Below are 18,759 nucleotides of genomic sequence, written 5' to 3'. Positions count from 1 at the left end.
TGGGAGGCCAGAGTAGAAGATAGTGGAATAACTGGGAAAGCGAACACGTAGAAAAAGAGATGGCATATATTACCTATTATGTTCAGAGGTCATTGTGCTTTTCAAATAAAAGCCCTGTGAAATAATGTGTGTGCAACTCTTAAAGATGGAAATTGCCACACAGGATCTTTCCTTCCTTGTATCAGACCATTCTCATTTGTGCTATGTCCTCATTGTGTTACCCTCGTTTGTTTGTTTTTGTAAGCCTATGACTGAAGTAGCCTTAAGTCATTCTTAAATCATACAGGTATTCAAGCAGTATTTTTCCTTTTCATCTAAAAGCATGAACCTACAAAGTCTTAAAATGTAATACAGTTCGCCACTAGTTGTAACTGAGACATAGATGAACTGTAAATAGAATTTGCACCCTGCCTACAACAATCTGATGTGGGTGGCTGTCCTTCTGATTTGGGGGTCAACCTCATTTGCTGCCATCTGCTGTTGTCTGCATAAAGAGTTGGGCACAATGACATTGAACACTTAGTAGACTGAGCCTGAAAAAGTGACAGTGAAAATACCTATCTTCCTACAGCCTCCTGAATAGACCATGTAGGAATCTGAAAGTTGGTTTCTGTTGCCTATATGCAGAAAAGTAGAGGTGAGAACATGTCAGTGAAAGTCCTACTTATGAATGTGATGCATTCATACCTAGAAAGATCAGAATTGTGTCGGCAATGGTTTTCTCTGTGCCACTCTCTGGAAGCAAAAGTTAGACTTTGAAGAAGCACAGTATGGAAGAGTCTTGATGCTTTGGAACTTTATGAGCCATGGTGGCGCAATGGTTAAAATGCAGTATTGCAGGCTAATTCTGCTGACTGCCAGGGGTTCGATCCTCACCGGCTCAAGGTTGTCTCAGCCTTGCATCCTTCTGAGGTCGGTAAAAATGAGGAGCCAAATTGTTGGGGGCAATATGCTGACTCTGTAAACCATTTAGAAAGGGCTATAAAGCACTACAAAGTGGTATATAAGTCTACGTGCTGTTGCTATTGCTAGAGAAGTCACCTGAGACTACTATGCATAGCCAAGAAGCCAAACAAGAAGATCCTCAAACAAATCAACTGAGAGTACTCAATCAAGACAGAAACGACCAGGCTTAAAATTATAATTCAGACACATTTATGCAAAGACTCAACTTCCTTATGGACCCAAGTCCATCAGACTTGGAAAGAAAAAGAAGAGGATAACCAGCACGGAGGTGGAATGGCGTCCAATACGGTAAGGAGTGCACTGTTGAGAAATCTGAAGGTCCAGGTTGGAGACATACCAACCTGGAGAAAAGCTACGTACCTAGGTGGACGCTAACAGTCAACCCCGGTTTGATGGGCCCACAGTCGAAGACATGTTTACCTAATTCACTCTGTGACTCCAAATTATTGTTTCCAAACTTGGTTCAACTCAAATGGCGAGTGGGATGCCAAGCCCAAGAATGAGCGTGAAGATGACAAAGCAGTCACGAGCCAGACCCATCGCATTCAGACTCCAGGATTGCGGTCGGCAGATGTTTCTCCCGCTGAAAAGGAATGGAAGCAAAGTCAGAGCAATCAACAAATGATCAGACCGCTCCCCTCGGCAGTGAGTTGGATGAGAGGCAAGAGAGGCAAGACAGGGATTAGCTGCAAGGACATAAAATTTCACCCTGGCTATTTTCTGCTGATTCAAGGCAGGGTAGAGAGCTTTTAACTCCACCACCGGCAATGACCGTCTGCAGTGTATGCAACATTTAAAAGAAGGTGGATGTTAGATGCACCAACAAATCTCGTTTATATTAGAGGGGCGGGAGTCTGACCTATAAAGAAATTTTGATTTGCACCCATTCAAAATGTCCATTTTTATGTTCAAACTACTTTCTTAAAGAAATGGGATGTACCTGTGTTTGCTCCTGCCCCTTTTGTGGCAATTACTTTAAAAGGTAAAGGTTCCCCCGCACATGTGTGCTAGTCGTTTCCAACTCTAGGGGCCGGTGCTCATCTCCGTTTCAAAGCCAAAGAGCCAGCACTTGTCCGAGGATGTCTCCATGGTCATGTGGCCGGCATGACTAGACGCCAAAGGCGCACGGAACGCTGTTACCTTCCTACCATAGTGGTCCCTATTTTTCTACTTGCATTTTTACGTGCTTTCGAACTGCTAGGTTGGCAGAAGCTGGGATGAGTAACAGGCGCTCACTCTGTTATGCGGCACTCGGGATTCAACCCGCCAAACTGCCGACCTTCTGATCAACAAGCTCAGCGTCCTAACGCACTGAGCCACCGCGTCCCGGCAATTACTTTAGGTACTAATAAAGAAGAGCATTTGTAGCTCAGGGCTGAAATGAAGGATCCTTAATGCTCTCTGAACTTGGTTGTTTTCTTGGAGACGTTTGTTAACCAAACCAGGTAACGTCACCAGTGCTTGTACGATATTACCTAGTTTGGACAACCAAGCCCTCACTTTAGGCACTGTTTTAGAGAGCTGAAGGAACATGGCATTGACACAGTTTGCACCACTTCAGCAGAACCAGTAGCTAATTTTTTTGTTGCCCGTGCCCAGAACGGACTTCCAGAAGCGGCATCCAGAGAACCGGTTGTTCACCTATTTGAATCCCACCACTGCACTGGAGGGATCAAGAGTGGGAAACGGGCATTTTATGAGTTTAAAGATTTTTATATATTTTAACTTTATGACGGTCTTTAATCAGCACAAGATTTGGACTTGTTCTTAGACTGCTTCACCTTCCTCCCATACTTAGAACCTTCAATTTGACCCGATGCTTCCTGAGTTATGGCAAGTCGACTACCGTCCAGCTGTCGCTGAAGCCCCCCACGTCGTTCACGCTGGGCGCTGTAATCTCCATCGGGAGCGGCCGGCCGAGGAAACGAAAACTCCCGTGCAACGACGCTGCTCCGGCGCTAGGGGTCGCCCTTCCCTTCGTTTCCAGAATGGGAACTTTCGGGTGTAATGCTCCCAACGTCCCACTAGGGCTCCCTTCCATCTTCAATCTCTCTCTCTCTCTCTCTCTCTCTCTCTCTCTTCCCCCCCCCCCCGTGAGTCTCACGTTTGCTGCCGCTTCTGCTGCTTTTTTACGCGAGCACAATGAAATTTTGCGCCGCTGTAAGCTCAGCGCCTTCTTGCAGTCCTCGCAACCCAGCGGCTTAATCCCGAGACGGGCGCAAAGGGGAAAAAGCAGGACCCGCGGCGGGATTGCAAGGGAGGAGGGGGAAGCTAGTGCCAAAAAAAAAAAAAAAAAATCCGGAAAGAAAGAGAGAACGATCTGCCCGCGATCTTCGATCAGGGAGGGATGAAACCTCACTGGCTCGCTCCGCTCTGGAGGCAGAAAGCTGGCAGTTTGTAAGTTTCGGGATCGCTTTTTTTTTGGAAAATCGCTTTTCCCCCAGACGCGGAGGGAGGTCTCTTTTCGCCCTGCAGCTTCGGGCGCGGGGGCCGCGGTAAGCGCCGGGCTGCAGAAGCCTGAAAGATTTCTCACTCTCTCTCTCTCACTCTCTCTCTCACTTTTTTTTCTTTTCCCCCTCAAACCGCTTTTATTTTTCTTTATTGCACGGAGCGAGAGAAGCTCCTGAAAACTCCGGATTTCTGTTCTTTTTTGTGTGTGTGTGTGTGTGTGTGTGTGTGTGTGTTTGTTTGTTTTGGCCCATTTGCCTTGCGTCTGTTTTTGTTGTTTTTTTTTTGCCGGATCCCGAGGAAGAGAAACAAGCCGGCGGATCTGGACGCGGATCGAAGGAGTTCGGACGACAGGCGGCTGGAAGAAGCGACGGAGGGAGAGAGCGGAGTAGTTCAACCCTTGGTCGGTCTCGGCCCCCTCCCCTCTTTTCCCGCCCCCTTCTGACTTAGGGATTCCGCCAGCAACTTTTCTTCCACCTCGTGTCCTCCTCGCCTTTTTTTTTTTCCTTTTTCTTTTCCGCGCTCTCCCTTTTTTTCGGGGGACGCCGCCGCCGCCGCCCGCTTTCAGCCAGCCTTTTGCACTCGTCGGAATACGGTGATCCCGGTTACTACGATCCCCACTAACTTTCTCTCCTTTTTGGAAAGCATCTCTCAACTTTGGGGGAGGATTTAAAGGAAACACCAGCAGAATCGCTTCTGGGAAAGTGATTTAACTTCCAACACCTCCCGTATTACTAAGAATCGAGGAGAAAACAGAATATTTTTTTGAAAGGATTCCGTACAGCTCCGGACGTTTTTTTGGGAGAAAAAAAAAGGTGGGGGGACCGTCTCCCACCCTCTCGTCAATTTCTCCACCGGGTTTTTGTTTGTTTTGTTTTTTTGCAATTCTGTGGCGGTTCTGCATCTGTGGAATGGATCCTGCTCAATTCCTTCCTTCTTTCCTTCTTATTTCCCCCCCAACCTCTGAGATGAGTTGCGCTCCCGGGCTAACAAATCTTCCCCAAAGGATTTCGGTGGGTTTTCTGTAGTGCTTTGCGCGAAAACAAACAAACAAACAAAACCCTGTCAATCCGTCTTTCCTTGGCTGTCAGGAAGGATCATAACTCGTAAAGGGGGAGGGGGCTGACTTCGGGTTGCCCTACCGGGGGGGGGGGAACAGGCCGAGCCAGCGGGGCCAGAGGAAATAAAAAGGAAAGCCAAAAAAAAAAAATCCGATCTGGAGCTGGCCGAGCGACTCCCTCCACTCATGTCAGCGTGAGAAAGCCGCGATCTCCGGTTGGGAAAAGAGCCAAGCGAGCGCGAGGAGGCGTCCGGCCCGTCGGGATGGGGGACACGGCGCCCCCTCAAGCCCTGGGTCTCCTCGGAGGAGGAGGAGGAGGAGGCGGCTCGATGGCGGCGGCGGCGCCCCCGCGGGTGCACAGCGCGATCGTGGAGAGGCTCCGGGCGCGCATCGCCGTTTGCCGCCAACACCACTTGACCTGCGAGGGGCGCTACGAGCGGGGCAGGGCCGAGAGCTCGGATCGCGAACGGGAGAACACCTTGCAGCTTCTCAACCTTGTCCAGCACGGTCAGGCGGCCCGGAAGGGAAGCAAGCACAGCAAGGCGGCGGCGGCGGCAGCTGCAGGGACCGCCGGAGGCAGCAGCAGCAGCAGCAGCGCCGCCGCCGCCGCGGCTTCTGCTAACGCCGCAGCGCCCCCGGCGGCAGACTACTATCCCCAGCAGCTGATCAGCAACGGGAGCGCTGGTGGCAGGAATGGGATCAACGGGGAGCAGCAGCCCAGCGCCGCCGCTGGGGGCGAGCCCAGGAATCCAGCCCTGATTGCGGTGAGTTGCGTGCTTTTCGTTTCTTTTCCTTGACCGTTTCGGCACCTTCTGGGTAGCCGAAGGCCAAAGATTGGCTCTGGGTAGATTTTTCTTTTCTTTCTTTCTTTCTTTCTTTCTTTCTTTCTTTCTTTCTTTCTTTCTTTCTTTCTTTCTTTCCTTCCTTTCTTTTTCTTTCTTTCTTTCTTTCTTTCTTTCTTTCTTTCCTTCCTTTCTTTTTCTTTCTTTCTTTCTTTCTTTCTTTCTTTCTTTTTTTAAATGGCAATTTGGTTATTTGACCATGCCGATTCTGGCGCCCGTCTCTAAATTTTATTTTTATTTACTATTTATTTACTTACTTACAACCCGCCTTTATTGTAACTGTGAGAGTCCTAGTAGTAGTGCACTTGGAGTCCTAGTGGACAATCACTTTACCGTTTCGGCACTTTCTGGGCAGCCGAAGGCCAAAGATTTGCTCTGGGTAGATTTCTTTCTTTCTTTCTTTCTTTCTTTCTTTCTTTCTTTCTTTCTTTTTCTTTTTTTTAAAATGGCGATTTGGTTGTTTGACCATGCTGATTCTGCCGCCCGTCTCTAAATTTTATTTTTATTTATTATTTATTTACTTACTTACTTACTTACAACCCGCCTTTATTGTAACTGTGAGAGTCCTAGTAGTAGTGCACTTGGAGTCCTAGTGGACAATCACTTCAATATGAGCCAGCAGTGTGCTGCAGCTGCCAAAAAAAGCCAACACAGTGCTAGGCTGCGTTAACAGAGGGAGAGAATCAAGATCACGTGAAATGTTAATACCACTTTACAATGCCTTGGTAAGGCCACTCTTGGAATACTGCATCCTGTTTTGGTCACCAGGGTGTAAAAAAGATGTTGAGACTCTAGTCTAGAAAGAGTGCAGAGAAGAGCAGCAAAGATGATTAGGGGACCAGAGGCTATAAGAACAGTTGCTAGAATTGGGTATGTCTAGTTTAATAAAGAGAAGAGTAGGGGTGACAGGATAGCAGTGTTCCAATATCTCAGAGGCTGACACAATGAAGAGGGAGTCAGGCTATTCTCCAAAGCTCCTGAAGGCAGGACAGGAAGTAATGCATGGAGACTAATCAAGGAGAGAAGCAGAACTAAGGAGAAATTTCCTGACAGTTGGAACAATTAATCTGTGAAACAACTTGCCTTCAGAAGTTGAGCATTCCAACACTGGAAGTTTTTAGGAAGAGATTGGACAGGGTTTCCTACCTGAGCAGGGGGTTGGACTAGAAGACCTCCAAGGTCCCTTCCAAATCTTTTATTCTGTTGTATCCAACACATCCTCCTCCTCCTCCTATTTTCCCCAAAACAACAACCCTGCAAATCCTAACTCCGACTGAGCTGCAGAATGCAAATAATAAACCACAGCTTTCCATATCAAGGTTTGTGGAGCCAAACCGGGCGTTTGGGTAGCCTCCACTGGCTTTCTGACTTGAGCGGTCCCCATCCTCTGCCTCTACTGGAATTGTGGGAATCTGGAGCAAAGTTGGGGGTTTTAAGAGAGGGGGGCAATGCTAAGGCTGAACTCTTGCCTAAAGAAAACTCACCTCTAAGTCTTTTCTGGTGACTGTGACCTGCCTCGCAGGCTTGAGAGGGCCTGGATGGGACAGAAGAGGCCCAGAAATGACTGTTACCCAGTCATCATCTGGAACAGGGTGAACTTCATCTTTAGTTTCAGAGGGTTTTGTGTGCACATGCAAGTGTACAGACAGACAGACAGACAGACAGACAGACAGACAGACACACACACACACACACACACATGGAGGGAGGGAGGAAGCGAAAAGCCAGTTTGGATAGCCTCTTTTGATCTCTTGTGCATCAGGTGGAGGATGGCCATTGCCTCCCATCGCCCGCCTAGATTCCCAGGGATTTTGCAAAACTGCATTTTACTTTAAAAAAAAAAAGCTGCCCAGTGTTGGTTTGTTTCCTTAGATTTAGATCAGACATGTCAAACACAAGGCCCAGGGTGGCCGGATCCGGCCCGCGAAGTGGTTTCATGCGGCCCGCGAAGCCATCCTGGAAACAGTGAGGGAACGGCCCCCACTGCCTTGGCCCTGGCCCAGAGACCCTCCTTCTGCCAGAGACCCTCAGATCTGTCCCACTCCTGCCCAGGCCCCCATAGGCACCCTTGATGCGAACGATGTAGAGCTGGCCATGCCCACCCAGTAGGCCATATGCACTCTAGCCATGCCCACCCAGTAGACCACGCCCACCCAGCCCCCTGAGGGCAACCGCAATGCTGATGCGGCCCTCAATGAAATTGAGTTTGACACCCCTGATTTAGATGCTGCCCAAATCAGGGTGACATTGGACAGCTCAGAACTCTAAACAATATTCAGAGTATAATGTAGAATGGGAAATGGGAAAAACAAAAAAACAGCATCAGTCAGGACAATCCGCTCTAAATCTCTCCCCTGCAACCCAGTGAGAAGACCACAACCGCAGTTCTTCAAAGCTGTCTGGCACATCGTGAGGTAGGACCCACACACATCCCAGGGGGGAGCTCTGTGGGCCAAGTGACCCTGATCGGTTTGTGCAGTATAAAGCAGATATTTCAGGAACTGCACTGGTTGTCCTTAAAGCTTCCAGACCCCCTTGAATGTGCTTGGAAGACAAAAAAAACTCCTCTTCGAATAGGACTTTGGGCACCGAATGGACATTAAGATGTTTCATAGGCCCATCTGGTGATGATGTTTTTTTAGTGATGTTTTTATGTTGCCTTGGGGATCTGCTGCTTTTATGTTGTAGATGACGAATCGTTGATCACTTGAGAGCATCAGATAAACCAGCAGCTAACAGGCCTAAGAATTGCTAGTGGATACTGCAAAACATTAGCAGCAAAATCACCACAATTCTTCTTTAAAGAGCCTTCGTGTCTGTCGTTCAGCCCACCAAAGCACCTCCAGTGGTCCAAAATTGCCATTTGATGCCAATATTGTCCCCATTCAGAGGGACTTCAATGGTAGAAGTGGGCATGGAGGTCTTTGGATAGCCAATTATTTCCATCTCCATTCTAAAAATTTCCTTACATCAAGGCTTCCCAACCATGACAACTTTAAAAGGCGTGGACTTCAGTTCCCCAGCCAGCCATGCATCTTAAAGTTTCTAAGGCTGGAAAATTCTGCTGTAGACAGTCTTCCTTCAAATTAAGGCAGTGAGAGCTCTTTGAAAGCAAGGATGTTGTGATAGGGAAGGTCAAAAAAAGTCAAGATATCTGCAGTTGAAATTGTGCATGTTTTATATGAGTGATGCATTGCACATAAAAAAGGCAGAACTTGAATCACACCATTATGGCTGCCATCTTGACTTTTCTTTTTTTAGCCATACTCTCTAAGCATCTCTGCTTTGAGTAGACATTATAAAATTATACGGGGTGGGGACTTTGGTTGGTGCCAAGAAAATATCCATAGACCCCATTAGGGAATTGGGCACCCACCAAGGTTTTTGCCCCATGTAATGTTTTATTTTCATTTAAAAAGTGAGCAGAAAGCTAATATTCTACAAAGTAAACCATCATCCTCAGACAACTATATTGCCAAAAATAAATATCGGCCCCTATATATACTATATTGCCACAAAAAAGAAGGGGGTCAACCTATTCTCCAAATCACCTGAAGGCAGGTCAAGAAGCAATGGAATGAAACTAATCGAGGAGAGAAGCCACCTAGAACTGAGGAGAAATTTTCTGGCATTTAGAACAAATAACCGGTGTAAAAGCTTCTTTTAGAAGTTGTGGTAACGCCATCCCTGGAGACTTTTAAGAAGAGATTGGACAACCATTTGTCTGAAATGATATAAGGTTTCCTGCCTGAGCAGGGGGTTGAACTAGAAGACCTCCAAGGTCCCTTCCAACTCTATTATATTCTGTTATCCTATATAGCCTTCCAGACACCTTCTTAGAAAATAAAATATTGAGTGGCTTCCTGGAGCTTGGTTTAGCTTTTGGTGTACACATATTTACACATAGGCATGTTTTGCAAGAATGTCATAATCTAATTTCATTCCTGGCTGCAGTTAAAGAATAGATGAAAGGCTAGTTTAGAAAATGGCAAGGGTCATTCTATCTAGATTTAGGTTTGTGTTAAAATAACTGTAAAATATTTGCACGGCTTCCCACCATTTTTCTCCTGACAAACATACAGGTAGTCCTTGATTTATGACCACATTTGAATTTTGGTTGTACGTCAGTGTGGTCATAAGTCAAATTACGATGTGACCAGATCTGATTTTATTACCATTTTTATAGTGGTTGTAATGCAAATCACTGTGGTTATTAAACAAATCCAGCTACGCCAATGGAGGTTTTTTTGCCTAAAACATGCAAATAAGTTGCAAATCATGATCATGTAAACTGCACCTGATCTGTAATTATATGACCACCACCACCACCCCACCACCCCCCCGGATGGTAGAATGGACTTAAATGTGATTATAGAACATAAAGCATTTTTTCTTAGAGCATCTTAACTTTGAACAGTTGTTAAACAAAAGTAATAAGTTAAGGACTACCTATATTGTCCCTAATGCAGAGATAGGAAGAATAATTAGCTTATTATAACTACATCCACCTACATAGACAACATTTAATACAGAAATATATATGTTTGTGGAGAATAGGTCTATGCACATGAAATATGCATTCTCATGGACAGTATATTTTCAAACAGCAACTGTTTGGGACAGAACATAGAACAGGGGTGTCAAACTCGCAACGTCACATGATGTGTCACAACGTATCGCATCTCTTTTGCCATTGACGGCAACAGGATAGGCACGGTTTCGCTATGATGCATCCGTTCTGCTGGCCGGCAGTTTGACATCCCCGACATAAAGGGAAGCAGTTGCATGCTGGGTGGGAATTCTGGGAATTGAAGTCCCCATACTTTAAAGTTGCCAAGATTGAGAAACACTGGTCTTATGCACTACTGACTATTAGGGATGATCACAGGATCGAGTTAAAGATACCAAAAAGTGTGAGTTACTACATATGTAGTGCTCAAGAATTGCTATCTATTTTGATTTGTTAAGAACCATTTTAACGCAGACAATCAGCCATTTCTGACTTTTGGACTTCCCACTATTTTGAATGTAAACTATTGTGTTGATTGGGGTTCTCGGTATTTGAAATTAAATAGTTGGAAGGTGCCAGATTGAGAATAAAAATGTTTCAGATATTACTTATCCAGAGTCCTGTATTGGTGGACCATCAATTCAGAACAGTGATCCATCTCTAGGAACTTGGAACTGCAGATTTCCTGGGAAAATTGCATGAAGTTTTCACAGATGTAGGAGTTCCTTCAAAAAGCTTCCCATTATTCCTTAAGAAAAAAAGAATCACTGATACTGTCTTTCCTAAGGGGGGGGGGGAAGAAATGGTTGATGAATTTATTCTGCCAAACATATTATTTATTTCTGCTAGCCAATAGCTACTGTTACTCTCTCTTCCAGCATTTCTCTGATAATAAGTGCAGATTCGATGGACTACAAAATAGCATTCTCTTATTTTTGTTCACGTGGAGACAATGGTGAGGACCAGCAATTTTCTACAAATAAAGCTGTGTATGTTTATGTGACCCTAAGTAGCAGCTCACACAGATGCAAAAAACAGATGTTTCAGGGATTCTCTACATCTGGAGATTTGGATCTTTTATGGTGGTATTTTTGTACACTTAGAGCTGAAAGTATGACAGGGAAATAGAGAATAGAACAGAACAGAACAGAGTAGAATAGAATACTTTATTGGCCAAGTGCGATCAGACACACAAGGAATTTGTCTCCAGTGCATAAGCTCACAGTGTACATATAAACAAGAAGTAATAGGTCATAGGTCGTAATCATAGTTACAATCATTAAACGTAAGTTACAAACAACAATTGATAAATCATAGGAAAACAATAGGAGAATAATAGTGAAAGGTGATATATTATGTAGGGTAAGAAGATGACTGTGTGGATTGCTCCGGATTTAACAAGAAATTACCTACACTTCCTATTGGTACAATTCAAGGCTATAAAAATACAATTCACATTAGCTATTTTTCTTGTTAGTAACTCCGCAGGTAGACTGTAGTACCCGTGTGCTACCAAGTCTCACGCATTCGCTTCTGGCAATTTGAAAACTAGGTTGATGGGAATATCACCAAAGCTGTAAGTGCAAAATTTATAGCAGTTTTCTTAACATCATTTTCTTCCTGGGAGCCAGGGAATATATCTGTAGTCAAGAAATTTGCAATTGAGAATTAATGGTTTGTGGTCATTGGCTTTTATTTCTGGTATAGCCTAAATAACAAAGCATAGGTTAATTCATCTGTCCAGGTGTAAATGTTCATACTCTTTTTTTAACTTGCACTTTTGAATAGCTGCATAGATGTGCACAGAAGTATCAGAGGGTTGTTGTTTTTTTCTTTTACATCTTTACACAGTTGGTCCACTATGTTTTTATCAGGCGCTCCCATTTGGACAAAGCAAATGAACCTCTTAAGATTCTACGACAGTTACACTATGACTCTTAGTTCTTGGCTCAAGGTTTGTTTTCCATGATGCATTAATTTTGTCCTATCTTGTGTTCAGAATCACATCATCAAAGAATCATGGGATAGAAGACATTTCATGAAACTTCTAACCCAGTGTAGAAATCCATCTCATAGTATCTCTGACAGATGGTTAATTAGCCTTTGTTAAAACATATGAGCAGAATCCACCATTTTCCGAGGCAAAGTTGTTCCACTGTTGACCAGCTCTTATTATTAGGTAGTTTTCTCTGAGGTCCACCTTCCATGTGATTTAAATCCATTGTTTTTTATCCTGTCTTCTGGAACAACGATGTCTGTCTTCTACACCTCAATCTTTCTAATGCCTGAAGACATCTATCATGTCTTCAGTACTTTTGAAAACATCTCATGTTCCTTATAGGGTTTTTTTCCTTCTAAACCTCTAAGTTGGTCTTTAATATGCAATATATGGAACTGGATACAGTATTCTTGTTATGGTCTGACCAATGTAGAATAAAAAGCAACTGTGATTTCTCTTGAACTAGGCACAATACTTACATTGGATTGCGTTTGCTTTCTTTTGGCTACACTATTGGTTCAAGCCAACATACAATACATAGCAGTTCTTCCATAGTTTTTCTCTACAAAACCTTCTAAGGAGATAGGATGAGGGGTGAGGTATAATGAGGGAGCTTCCATGGTTGAGGATAAATTCCAAGTTGGCTTCTCCCTGTCTATGGAGATTCTCAGTCATCCAAGTCATGGTTGTCCCAAAGGTGCTTTTTCAACAGGAGAACAAAGAAAAACAAGAAAGTCCAGTTACCTCTTGAAAAAGCACCTTTGGCTTCTACCTCTTAAACACTACATCAGCTAGCTCTATTATACTTGGTTGCATTATAAGAAGATTAGTTCTTGGGCATAATCAGAAGGACTCAGAGAGTCTAAAATTAAACTTGTCCTTGAGCCACAAAATTGACTATTCTGATATTGTTGCATAAAACTATATTGAGCATCCTCTTTAAGATATTCTCACCTCCATAGTCAAAATGGTAATATGAAATATCTACACTATAGGAAAATAATTGTCCAATATCCTGAAAAATTAGAAATGTTAGGTTACTTTTTGTAAATCAGTCTTAAAAATTACAGTCCTGTGAAGCTGTGGTAAATTACACATTCCCAGGAAATTTCTACAAAAGTTTCCTTCTTCCCCTTCCATGCTTTTCAGATCACAGAAAAGCAATTAATAATGTCTAATGTTTAGGAACATGTCTACTTTTATTTACAAGGCTATGCCAAAGCTGACTTTGGGTTAGTTGGTTATTTTTTCCCACAATTTGTTCAACATGATAATTAAATAAGAAAACGTATTCTTCTTGGAGAGTTTAATAAAATTATCTCATACTTATTTAGTACATTTCAAAAATACTCAGTGTATATTCAAGGCTTACAAAAACTGAAAAGGAATATGGTTTGTTACAGCAGGTATGGAATAGGACAAAAATGGTAATTTACTGAAAGCTAACTTCTAAATTCATCCTTGAGATAACATTTTAGCCACATTCATAAGATAATTCTGCCTTACCTAAAAAAAATGTTCCATAGATTTCAGTTTCATTTAGTATTCAGGATTTCGCTGTAATCGTCTTAACACATGGGTTGGCAACCCGCGGCTCTGGAGCCGCATGCGGCTCTTTCAGCCTTCTCCTGTGGCTCCCAGTCATGCTTGGCCATTTGCAGAGAGAGAGAGAGACAGAGAGAGGCACTTGCGCTTCCCTTCTCCCTCTACCCCCCTCTCTGTATGTGTATGTGTGTGTAAAAAAGCGTGGCCTCGTGCTGCTCTCAGAGAAGCTGACAAGCTTATTGGGCAGGTCTCCTGCCTTTGCTGCGTCTCCACAGGAAGTAGCAAGCAGCAGAAAGCAGGGCAGGAGAGCTAGCCCAATAAGAATGTGTGTCAGCTTGTCGGAGAACAGCGTGAAGCCAGCTTGCCAAGTGAGCAGAAGATCAGAGAGAGGGGGGGAAGGAGAGAAAGAGAGAGGGAGGGAGAGAGAGAGAGAAAACTCATGGGAAGGTCACAAATGGTGATCATGTGACCCCTGAATACTGCAACTGTGTAAGTACATGCCAGTTGCCAAAACACCTGATTTTGAGCATTTGACTGTGAGATGCGAAGATGTCATAAGTGCAAGGATGGGGTGTAATTCACTTTTTTCACTGTCGTTGTAACTTGGAACAGTTCTTAAGTGAATAGTTTACAAGTCGAGGACTACCTGTATTGTCCTTCTTTTAAGAAACAAAGAAGATAGAAGGGAGTGGGAAAAACAGGTCTTTGAACTTGCCATTCCTTTATAACTGTTACTATTTGTAAAGCTCTTAAAAGTAGGACAGGTGTACGTGACATATCCTTTAGGAATATAAAAACACATTCTATTCCCTTGACCTTATGAAGTGATAGGGAAGGAAACTAGAACAAAACTCCTAATATTATAATATGTTTATTCAAATGTACGCACTGTGACTCAGTTTGTTTATAGTCTTCAGGTCGAGGTTGTTTAGAAAAAAGTGATTAACCTTGGAAGTAGAAGTGCATAAATAATGCTTAGAAAAAGTAAACTTATTTCCTCTCTCTTAAGATTAGGGGTCTGGAGTGTCCGACAATTTTATTACAATTATAAATCAAAAGAGCCCATCCCAAAACATCTGGAAGACACTTATTGCTGCTCTGGCCTTGATAAATCACAAACAATGCTATCTAAAAAGTAGCAATTTGTTTTTTTTTAATCTTTACTAATTATAATTACATCAAGAAAAGGGGAGTAAATCATGTCAACTTGCAAATTACAGGCAAATCTGGCTCAGATGGCTGTTCGTCCTCTCCTTACCTATGTTAGATACACTGTTTGCTTCTTCCAGTGTTAAGAAAGTAAATGGGAGACTTGAGTGTTGGCAATGAAAGGACCAGACCTTGGAGGACAAGATCAAAGGCAGAAATAAATAGCTTCACACCCATCACAATTTTCCTAATATGAAGCCTCTGGTATCCTTCAACAGTTTACACAGGTGCAGCGTTCTTGCCCTTGGGGCTTTGTATCAGTGCCAGCACATCCAAAGAGGTTTGTGGGACTGCCAAAATCCTCCGTGTGGACAAGGTCTAAGAAAGACATAATTCCACTGGAAGGTTTCAATTGCCATAATGGAAAGCGAAGCTCTGCTTGCTGAATTTCAATCAGCAGAGTTTCAGCTGCAGAAAGTTAGCAGGATCCAATTTTTTAGACTGTGTTTTGTGCAAAGAACACAATACAAGTACAGGAAAGAGGAACTACAGGTAGTCCTCGACTTACGACCACAATAGAGCCCAACATTTCTGTTGCTAAGCGAAACATTTGTTAAGGGAGTTTTGCTCCATTTTACCAACCTTTCTCGCCACCGTTGCTAAGGGAATCCCTGCAGCTGTTAAATTAGCATCAGGGTTGTTAAGTGAATCTGGCTTCCCCATTGACTTTGCTTGTCAGAAAGTCGTAAAAAGGTGATCCCATGACCCCGGGCACACTGCAACCGTCATAAATGTGAGTCAGTTCTCAAACATCTGAATTTTGATCACGGGACCACGGGGAGGCTGCAATGGTCGTAAGTGTGAAAAATGGTCATGAGTCACTTTTTTCAGCGACTTTGTAACTTTGAATGGTCAGTAAATGAACTGTAAGACTTAGAAACGTTCATTTAGTGACTATTCGAAGTTACAACGGCACTAAAAAAAAGTGACTGTTCAAGTATTCCTTGCACTTACAACGGTCACAGTATTCCTAGGATCACATGTTCATAATTTGGGCACTTGTCAGTTGGCATGTCTGATAATTGCAGCATCCTGGGGTCAGATCCAACCTTCCCAGCCATCTCCACGAGCAGAGTCAATGGGGGAAGCCAGATTTGCTTAACAACCACGTGATTCACTTAACTGCAGTGATTCACTTATCAACCATGGCAAAAAGGTCGCAAAATTGGGCTTAACTTGACTCACTTAACAACCGCTTTGCTTAGCAACCAAAATTCCGATCTCAGTTGTGGCTGTCAAGTCGAGCACTACCTGTAAGGTACTGGGAATTGCCTGAAGATTTGCTACTCCCCTTTGGTATACCGGTAGTCCTCAACTTACAACAGTTCATTTAGTGACCGTTCAAAGTTACAATGGCACTGAAAAATGTGACTTACGACCATTCTTCATAGTTACGACCTTTGCAGCATCCCTGTGGTCACGTGATCGCAATTCTGATGTCGGCATCTGGTTCACATTTATGACCGTTGCTTGTGTCCCAAGGTCATGTGATCACCTTTTGCAAACTTTTGACAAGCAAATTCAATGGGAAAGCCAGATTCATTTAACAACTGTCATAAAATGGGGCAAAAGTCACTTAACTAATGTCTCACTTGAGAACAGAAACTGGGCTCTATTGTGGTCATAAGTCGAGGACTACGTATAGTTCCTCCTTCCTAGGTTAGTGAGAGATCTTTCCTATGTCTTGTGTCCATATTCTGCCACTTAATTATGGCTGATCCTTACAACTTTCTTATGCTGACATATTTATGTCTCTCTCTCTCTCTCTCTCTCTCTCTCTCTCTCTCTCTCTCTCTCTGTGTGTGTGTGTGTGTGTGTGTGTGTGTGTGTGTGTGTGTGTGTTACTCTGTATATGTCAACTTTAACTGTAGGTTCTGCATTATCCAGAGGAAACTAGAATTAAAAGTCTGCTGAAGTACTCCCATTTTTTTGTAGACATTTAGACTTAGCTGGCATCTCTGGATGATTCTGGCATCCGTCAAGGTTGTCCTTGATAAGGATTAATGTCATACTAGTATTCATTTTGGAGAAAATGACTTGCTGAGATTTCCACATATCACTGCCAAGCGAAGCCAGCACACTGTTCTAAACTGTGGAAGGAACCAATTGTTCAAGTGTGAAATGCTGTGCACCACTGAATGTTCTCTATAATAATAAGTTGGAAGGGACCTTGGAGGTCATCTAGTCCAACCCCCTGCTCAGGCAGGAAACTCTATACCATTTCAGACAAATGGCTGGCCAGTCTCTTCTTAAAAACCTCCAGTGTTGGAGCATTCACCACTTCTGGAGGCAGGTTGTTCCACTGATTAATTGTTCTAACTGTCAGGAAGTTTCTCCTTAGTTCTAGGCTGGTTCTCTCCTTGACTAGTTTCCATCCGTTGCTTGTTGTCCTGCTTTCAGGTGCTTTGGAGAATAGCTTGATTCCCTCTTCTTTGTGGCAACCCCTGAGATATTGGAACACTGCTATCATGTCACCCCTCACCCTTCTCTTTGTTAAACTACACATAACCCAATTCCAGCAACTGTTCCCTATATGTTTTAGCCTCCAGTCCCCCAATCATCTTTGTTGCTCTTCTCTGTACTCTTTCTAGAGTCTCGACATCTTTTTTACATCGTGGTGACCAAAACTGGATGCAGTATTCCAGGTGTGGCCTTACCAAGGCATTGAAAAGTGGTATTAGTACTTCACTTGATCTTGATTCTCTCCCTCTGTTAATACAGCCTAGCACTGTGTTGGCTTTTTTGGCAGCTGCAGCACACTGCTGGCTTGTATTTAAGTGATTGTCCACTGGGACTCCGAGATCCCTCTCACAGTTACTACTATTGAGCAAGGTACCACCTGTACTATACCTGTGCATTCTATGGAATTGTTCTGTTCCAGCCTACTACCGGCCCTGCAGAAAAGGCAGGTACAACCCCTTTACAAAAGGCAAAAGGCTGGTAGTACGCCCGCCAAATTTATTTACGCAAAACAGATCCAAAACAGAGCAAACTGAGCAAAACAAAATACAAACCACTAAAACAGGAGCTATTCAAATGGTTGCCTTCAGCAAACCAGCCCTCCCACACATTCCCCTTTTAAACAGTTCAAGGCGTGGCTTCTCTCTGCCTCCTTCCGAGGTGCCCCATTGCCTTCCTCTGTTTACTCCTGACTGACTGCCTCCTGCGTCGGGTGTCCTTGAGCAGGGCCAGCTGTGGGTCATCTTCATCCACGCTGTCAGGCTCACACAGCTGGGTCTGTGTAGTAACCAGATGGGAGGGGCCTGGCTGAGAGCTCTGCGAAGCCTCAGAACTGTCTTCTGCAGGCTCTCCAAACCCCTCCTCCTCCTCCTCCTCTGAATCTTCTGACCCAACTGCCGAACCCACAGGCTGACCCTGAATCACAACAGGAATGTAATAAGATGCTAAATGAACAACGGTCAAATATATAAGCAATAGATGTCTATGGAGATCCTCAACCATCCAGGTCATGGTTGTCCCAAAGGTGCTTTTCCAAAAGGCAGCTGGGCTTTCTTGGTTTTTTTTTCTCTTGAAGACATTTTGCTTCTCATCCAGGAAGCTTCTTCAGTTCTGAAGCCCCACCATTCAGTCAGAACTGAAGATTTTTTTAATTTTATTTTAATTCCATTTATATCCCGCCCTTCTCCGAAGACTCAGGGCGGCTTACAAGCTTAGCAGATGCTTACAAGCTTAGAAGATGCTTCCTGGATGAGAAGCCAAAGGTCTTCAAGAGAAAAAAAAACCAAAGTCCAGTTGCCTTTTGGAAAAGCATCTTTGGAACATATAAGCCATAGACCAGGGGTGTCAAACTCAATTTCATTGAGGGCCGCGTCAGCATTGCGGTTGCCCTCAGGGGGCCGGGTGGGTATGGCCAGGGTGGGCGTGGCCTACTGGGTGGGCGTGGCTAGAGTGCGTATGGCCTACTGGGTGGGTGTGGCCAGCTCTACATTGTTTGCATCAAGGGGGGGCCGGGCAGGAGTGGGACAGATCTGAGGGTCTCTGGCAGAAGGAGGGTCTCTCGGCCAGGGCCAAGGCAGTGGGGGCCGTTCCCTCACTGTTTCCAGGATGGCTTCGCGGGCCACATGAAACCACTTCGCGGGCTGGATCCGGCCCCTGGGCCTTGTGTTTGACATGTCTGCCATAGACCTTCCCTGTACAATCTTTAAATACAGCTACAGTA

General features: G+C 44.1%; 1 protein-coding gene across 1 annotated transcript in view; it reads left to right on the top strand.

The window, feature by feature from the left end:
- Positions 1-4,619: 4,619 nt before the first annotated feature.
- The window catches only part of MAML2 (mastermind like transcriptional coactivator 2), a gene marked incomplete at its 3' end in the record, with an annotated part of 207,623 nt that continues 193,483 nt past the window's right edge, over positions 4,620-18,759 (top strand). Inside the window, exon 1 of the mRNA XM_083361941.1 lies at positions 4,620-5,238. Within this exon, the coding sequence (XP_083218067.1) occupies positions 4,738-5,238 (501 nt within the window). The 5' untranslated portion in view covers positions 4,620-4,737. The remainder of the gene's footprint in view (positions 5,239-18,759) is intronic.

This window comes from Vipera ursinii, assembly GCF_947247035.1.
Source record: "Vipera ursinii genome assembly, chromosome: 4".
NCBI classification, from domain to species: Eukaryota; Metazoa; Chordata; class Lepidosauria; order Squamata; family Viperidae; genus Vipera; species Vipera ursinii.
This window is presented reverse-complemented; position numbering and strand designations above follow the sequence as displayed.